Consider the following 7,560-nt stretch of genomic DNA (forward strand, 5'->3'; position numbering starts at 1 on the left):
ATTTTTTTCTGAACTACACTTTTTGAATGAGTACCAATATGCCTGCAATAGCCCCATGCAAAGACCTGCATGTATTTCAGGTTAAATATTTTTACTCTAAATGCAGTGCTACATGTGAACTTGAGTTAAACTCATCTTCAAAATGCAACATTCATGAAATTGTTGGGTGACCTAAATTCAAGTTTGAATGGAACCATGTGTGTATCTGCAAGTTTACAATCAGTTCGTATGCATGCATGCAGAAACTGTGAAGCCAGCTGAAAGACACTATCTGAAAACTTCCATTTTTCTCTGACTGGTCACCTAATTGTCCTAAAATGGTGGAAAGCACAGTAGCTGTGCTTTATTTTATGTGTACTAATTGGGCATGAATTATGCAAACATGTCTCTTAGTGAAGCAGGCTGGTCATAACAAAAATGCCAAAAACAAACATGGTGTCTCGGGCACTGCAGTAGGATTGTTCCTACAGCTCTTTCCTTCACTGGTACATACTTCATAACTTTGCACATCATTTACCGGCACATATCTCCAATGCAGATGTTGTCTTTAAGAGGTCTTAGCTTATCAATAGAGCACCCCCCCACCCCCCAAAAAAGAAAAAAAAAAACAGAAAAAACCTTTACCTTAAATGAGGTAATTAAATTAGAAACACACTGTTTGCACCTTTAAAGTGTCACGCTGCATTCTGACATAACACACACAGACACGGTCGAGAAAGCACACTAAGTCTGACTGCCCTTGCCCCACATCCCTCCAGCTGCAAACAATACACAGCGCTTCCTGAAAATGAAAAATAACAGGGAACAGTTTCCTTTTGCAGTTAGTGAGGAATTAAAGAGGAGAGCGACACTCAGACTGGACCGAAAGAACAGATGTGTTCAACATAGTTCACTCCAATCCTTTTCTTTAGTGCTTTACTTTGAACCCAAAACACATGTCCTTAATCACCAAATTCCTGTTTTTTTTATTTTTTAGAGGTAGTGCAGAAAGTGTTAACCTAAGACAGGCTGCTGTGTTTGAATGTGGTGAAGTGCCCACCTGCTTGCTTTATTTTGCTTGTTTTTTTCCTGATATGTTTGATATAAATCATGAGTACATTATTTAATATGATAGCTGCAGTTTGGTCCAGTTACGAAATTGAATTATTTTCTGTGGATATCAACAAAAATAAGCTACCCTTACTATTAGCACGTGCATGTCATATTCTTTACTAAAGGTTATGTAGAGAAGGAAGAAAGCTTAAAAACATTTGCTTCATAATTATGTGTGAGAGCCCCAGCAGATAGTGACCTTATCAACCTAAATAGATTAATTTCAAATCACCATTGTGACGGGCGTCTCAAACTGGTTGGGTCTGTCTTTGTTTAATTTTCCTTGTTTTACATTTTTTTGCAGGGATTGGTAGGTGGAGTCAGTCAGGATGACTGGCAGCACCTGGCCTGACAGTCCAGTTGATGGAGTCTCTTGGCCCCCCTGCAATTCCTCTCCTTCCTCTGCTGGCTCCATTACTTTGTTAGGTAGGCTGTGGGCTGTAGTAGTTGGGTTTTACACTTTCATCCATCAGCTGACACACTGATAATACTGCCTTTCACGCCTTGTTTCCTTAAGTTTTGAGGGACATTTTCTTCATGTTAATAAATTCTGTTGTATGTGGTTGAAACTAGGGCTGGGACGATGTGTTTCTGTCCCGATTTGACTCCATTTTTTTAGGTGCCGATTTAATTTAAATTACGATTCTCACAATTCTTTGATATTGCTGATTTTTGTAGATTAAAAACAAAAAATGTATAAAACTTTTTTTTTTTTTTAATCCAACATTTTCTTGATTTCAATGAGAAAAAAAACAACACAGGAGCCAGATCATTTGTCATATGCTGCTATAATGCCCAAGTAAAAAGATTAATAAAAACAACAAATTTTTTTATAGTGGATTAATTTTATTTATTGAAAAAAAATTGATTTTTTAACAAAAAAAAATTCAATTTTAAAACTGTGAAGCAAAAAAAAAAAAAAAATCCAGATTTCCGATTTTCCGATTTAATTTTCCCACCCCTAGTTGAAACCCAGCCTCATTAACATTTTTATCATTGCTTCCAAGGCAGGCACCAAGTTCACACACAAAAGCACAGAGAAAATTTGTATGGAGCCTCCTGAATGACCTTCAAGGGAATGTGGGATTCAGACATATGTGGAGAAGTGGAGACAGAGGAAGAGACAGAAAAAGACTGACCGGATAAAAAAAATAAAGATATAGTGATATAAAAGAAAATGCCGTAATAGGAATGTGAATGATTATTTTTTCCTCTTCACTGTAAAGGCACATAGGATTTTCTTCTTTTTAATTAAGGCTGTTATCTCCTCTTCTGCCAAGAGGCCCTCCTACCAAGACCCCACATGGTACAGCCTCTCTTCTCTATTATACCTTTTCTTTTTCAGTCAGTATATCACCCTATAATGTCCTTCTGTCTTCTCACAATTGCCTCCATCTATCCTTCAATTATTTTGTTTTTCTTGTTACTTCTCTCTCCCTTCACATCTCTAAGCCTCTTTCTACTGGTCTCTCTAGATCTCTATTACTCCTTTGTGTTTACCTCAGCTCACCTTGAGGCAGTGTAGCCACAGCTGGAAGAAAGGCCTTTTTTGTTATGAACAACGAACAACAAGCGTCGAATGAGTACAGAAGTCATCTAAAATTTATGCTCAGTTTGACACAGTAACCATGTTTTTTTCTGCGATAATAGCTATTTGATGAAAAACATGCATATTGAGTCAATGTTATTATTGTGCAGTCTGTCTGGGAGGGTAATCTATCTATGTTTATGTTACCAAACAAGAGTCACAATATCCTCGTTATTCTCCTATTTGCTCCTCAAGAAACAAAAACACAAAAGTACAGTAGCACACTGAATGTACAGTACCATTTCTGTCTATTTACACGACGTACAGTGACTCATGACCAAAACAAAAGTAATAAAATGGTGTTAAGTCAAAACAAAGCCTTCAAACCTGAAAAAAAGATCTAAAAATAGAGCAACAAAAGTAAATCTTGTTTTTGTGCAAATGCTTTAGATTCAGGCTCATAACTGACAGGTTGCTGACATTCACAAGCTTTCAACCTTCCCAACTAACATCAATCTCAGCTTCGTTATCTCCCTCACCATTTTTTACCCATCAGTCAAGTTTCTTAACCTTCAGTGGACAAAACACCTGAAAAGATGCATAATTTCCAGGCTGTCCCGTCATTTCTCATGCACTACCAGGCAAACTCATTCCCTCTCTCCTGCTCTTCTTCTTTAGCTCTAATCTATTCCTCCCTTCATTATATCCAACCTTGCCTCCTTCAAAGGTCAAACAGCTGGAATGGATCAATGGGTTTGGGAATGGGAATGATGGATAGCAGGAGACGAGGAGAAAGATTTTAAAAAAAAACAAAAAAAAACAGGAGACAAAATGGATTGAATAAGGGAGTGAAATTTTTGGTATGGTATGAGTGAGAGAAGGATTTGGTGTGAAGGAGGAAGAGGGTGAGGCCAGGCTAAAGGAGGAGACAGACAGGAGATATTGGGGGGGAAAAAAGAAGAAGAGAGGGAGAGAAAAGAAATCCCTGAATCAGCATTCCTGTATGTCTCCATGGGAGCAGCAGGAGGAGGGAAGGAGAAGGAATGGGAGGTGATAGTAAATGGGGAGAAATAAATGAGTGGAGCAGTGGATGGGTGGAGAGGTGGGAGTGGGGCCATGTTGGAGGGATGGGAGAAAAGATGAAGGCAGTTAAGGCAAAAAAAATTAAGAGAATAATAATATGTTGGCTTTGTTACGTAGATTAGCAAAAAATACTAGCATATAAATAGAAACTGCTACTGCTAATATGCTAGTATGCTAACATGCTAGTATGCTAATGTGCTAGTATGCTAATGTGCTAGTATGCTAATGGTTGTGCAACAACTTTCATAGTTCTTCATACATGTGTATTCTGTCATCAGTAGAGGGAAGTGACCTTGTCCGGGCTACATAGCCATCTTATCTGTGGCAACACTACAGGGCTGCTGGCTGATATGCAGTCCTTTAATGCTGTGGATTAAATTAAATTAGCTCAGGTAGCGACAATCTTAAAAAAGCACATTTTCCTTTGATGCTTCCACACTTGGTCCCTGTTCTATAAACTAATACAACATCTATAGCACATAAAAACACCTCACAAAGAGCATGTGTTCAACCAATGACCTTTTCCAAAAAGTCAAAGACAGTAAAAGAAGATTCAAATTAAAATGCTTCATTCACTACATAACTTCCACACTCAAGTTGAAATAGACTGTAGTTTTAGGTTTTCATGAATTTGTTGTTTGTGTCTTTACTGAGCTCATTCTGGAGGAATTTCAGCTAGTATTTCTATAACTGGTGGAGATGTGGGGCACGACCAAAGGAAGAATCTGCTTAATTTTGGAGCACATCTTAACCATGTATTTCGCAGAAAAATATGCTTTTAAGGGGCCATTTCAATCGGAAACATGTTTTGTTCCTGAAGCTAAATTATACTGTAGAGATCATTGGTTTAGTAAACATAAGCCATCTCTAGTCTCTCCCAGAATATTGACAGCTTACATCAGCATGGTGAAGGTCTGAGCAGAGACTGCACAACTCTGCATCTTAAAGAATATCAATATCAGTGCAGACGGCAGGTTGCAGCTGCCAACCGTACACCTTTGAATAGTGAGACTGTTATTTTTATGTGTAATCAGGTCCATGCAATTAGATACTTTTTCATCTACTGTTTATTTTGATAACATTGATTTCTGTACATGTTGTATTTGTTAACCAGCACTTTGGATCTTAGAATCTTTCTATCTCTCCATTTACTTCAGTTTCAAGGATATATACTTGACTTGTTGTGTTTGCATTGTGCATTCACATATGAAACTCAGATAAATATAACACGTCTGTACAGATGATAATGCAACCAAGCATAAGTCTGTGAGTCATACAAGCAATGTGAAGAGCTCCACTGAAAGGAACATAACTCTGCAAGGCACAGTCAAAAAGAGCTTATGAAATCATGTTAGTCAGACACTGAGTAACTAGTGGGAGATGTCCCTAACATATTAGTCACCTGCAACTATCTGATAACAGGTGGAAAACAACTACAGGACATTGACTTCCCATTGGTGAGATTTATTGTTTTGTTTGTTCAGTTTTTGAGTAAATAAAGACGTACAGTCACTGCTATTTGATAGGTATTTACAGACATGTTTGAAAGAATTAAAGATTCAGCACACAGAAAAATAGCTTATGGAAGTCCCGTTTGATTTAAAAACATCAAAACAACAACAATTTAAAAATGTGTCATGGCCTGATAAAAGCAAAAAAAAAAAAAAAAAAGCTAATGATTAAACTATGTAGAGGTTTGGCAGTCAGTATGGATGTGGTGTCAGCTTGCTTTTTATATCTTCAGTCATACGCATTTTTGAAAGACAAGTGCAAAGAATTAAGTGATAAAACATGGAGAATCCCTCCCAGCTACCTTACAGCTTTCTGCAAGTGGCAAACTGGGATGTGTATCAGGGGAGCACAGTCCAACCAGACCAAAGCTATGAGACCCAGCTACCCTGCCAGCAATCCAACCATCCATCCACTCCTGACCTACATCGGGGCTTGGTCAAGGGCCAAAGCGAGGACCATCAGTCCATCAGACACTGAGAGGAAGACACAAAAACCAAAAGAGGGAAAAACAGGGCCTCGTTTTCTGCCTTTCGTTCATATTAGACCTAGTTACAAAGAGGCAATAGAAAGGCCAGCGAAGCTTCTCTTGGAGTAAACCTGGTTAGTAACATCAATTTATCTGCTCTTTCCCAATTTCAAAGAGAACATGTCAATTTGGTTTTATTTATTTTCACTTCACCTTACACTGAAATCTATTTTCCTTTCTTCCTTTTCATCACAGTTTTTCCTGGCTGCACTTGGTTTAACCAAACAAAAGAAAAACTCCCTGGAGTTGTGGCTGAGTGGCAGAAATAAAGTCAAGACCAGATGAAAAGAGGAGCAGACCCCCGAGAGACCTTGAGAGATAAATGGTTACAGCAATGTTGTTTTCTTAGATCCAAGCATACGGCAGGATAAACAAGGATCTGCCTGAACTCTAAATGCTTCGATGGAATTTCTAGAGAGGTCAAAACTCACATTTACACTTATATGCAACTCTGTCTGTCCCTCAGCAGGGAAGGTTTTGAAAATAGCTCTGCAGTGCTTCTGCAGAAAAGAGAGCAACTTTGTCGTTTTATGTTATGCAACTGCCAACAAGGGGACAGACAACACTGAAAGCAACAGAAAGACGTTTTCATTATGCAACATCCTACAGGCTTTATCAGCTATAGGTCTCCTATTGCAGTTGTCGACAGCAAACCTAAGGACCGCAAGAAAACAATGTCTCCAATGGAAATACTGACACATGAGCTTTCAGTGGGTATGATGGAGGTGTTGAATGAACAGGTGCATGAATTCACATCCAATCACATCACTCTATACATCACAGAATAAACTCAGACTCCCTACGGAAAATGGAAAAGCTAGACTGATTGGGTTTTGACCCACACACATTCCTCTTTCTGACTGCTCAAAAACGGCTGAACAGAGTCTGAATATTTTTATCCTACCTTGTCAATCTCTTGCTGCAGGACCTGTTTGGCAATCTCCAGGTCTTGTAGTCGGACTCTGAGTTCCTCATTCTCCTGCTCCAGACGACTCCTTTTCTTTTCCACGCTGTCCAGCTGGCTGTGCAGACGGATGGATACATCCTTCGCCACCTGAAAGGATAAAGAGGGATTTAGCTCACTATGTTTCAGATTTAATGTTTTTTATTCCGACATGAAAGCAGAAGAAACATCTTCTGTTCCTCACTTCCAAAATGATAAAGTGTCTCTACTAAACAAATCTGTTTTTACTGCGTTCACATCCTAAAAAAATTTAGCTTGTTTAAAAAAAAAAAAAAAGTAATTTATCAGAGGCTGACAAGAAGAAAGCTTTTTATCAGCCGTCTAATTCAAGTAAATCGTATTTTTAAAAGGAAGCACTTAGGTTGATCAAGTGGAGCTCTTACTGTATTCCTTCAAAGTGACTTCATAAGCCTACATCATCAATATGGAATATTTACCATGAGCTCACCTTTTAGATCTGTCATTCCGGTTCATTGCTTTATGAATCTATCCATCTATTAACTTTTTTATTTATCATCACACATGCTGCTAATATAACATGTTAAACTATGTCTTGGCCATAACAGTTGCGCTAGTAAAGTGCAGCAGCACACAAACAAGAGACCAGAGGTGCACCAGACATGTGTATCTAATGTGTAAGTTTCAGGTTTTATGCCCTGATGTCAATACGTGTGTGTCAATCTATGTGTCAACCTCTACAGCTGAAAAATGACCAAACCTTGGAGGTCTGAAAACTGCAGTTCATTGAAATAGCCATATGGTCCTGATTTTAATGGAGATAATAGCCCCCCCTCGTCCGTCACTTAAAATGCCTATATTTATAGCAAAAATCAACATCTTGAATCTTTATTTGTT

At 38.3% G+C, this 7,560-nt stretch overlaps 1 protein-coding gene across 1 annotated transcript in view; it reads right to left on the reverse strand.

The window, feature by feature from the left end:
- Positions 1 to 7,560, reverse strand: part of mtcl2 (microtubule crosslinking factor 2) — a gene marked incomplete at its 5' end in the record, with an annotated part of 86,304 nt that overhangs the window by 58,748 nt on the left and 19,996 nt on the right. Inside the window, one exon of the mRNA XM_079239405.1 lies at positions 6,646 to 6,795. Coding sequence (XP_079095531.1) covers positions 6,646 to 6,795 — 150 coding nt within the window. The remainder of the gene's footprint in view (positions 1 to 6,645; positions 6,796 to 7,560) is intronic.

Source organism: Telmatherina bonti (assembly GCF_933228915.1).
Source record: "Telmatherina bonti genome assembly, chromosome: 4".
NCBI classification, from domain to species: Eukaryota; Metazoa; Chordata; class Actinopteri; order Atheriniformes; family Telmatherinidae; genus Telmatherina; species Telmatherina bonti.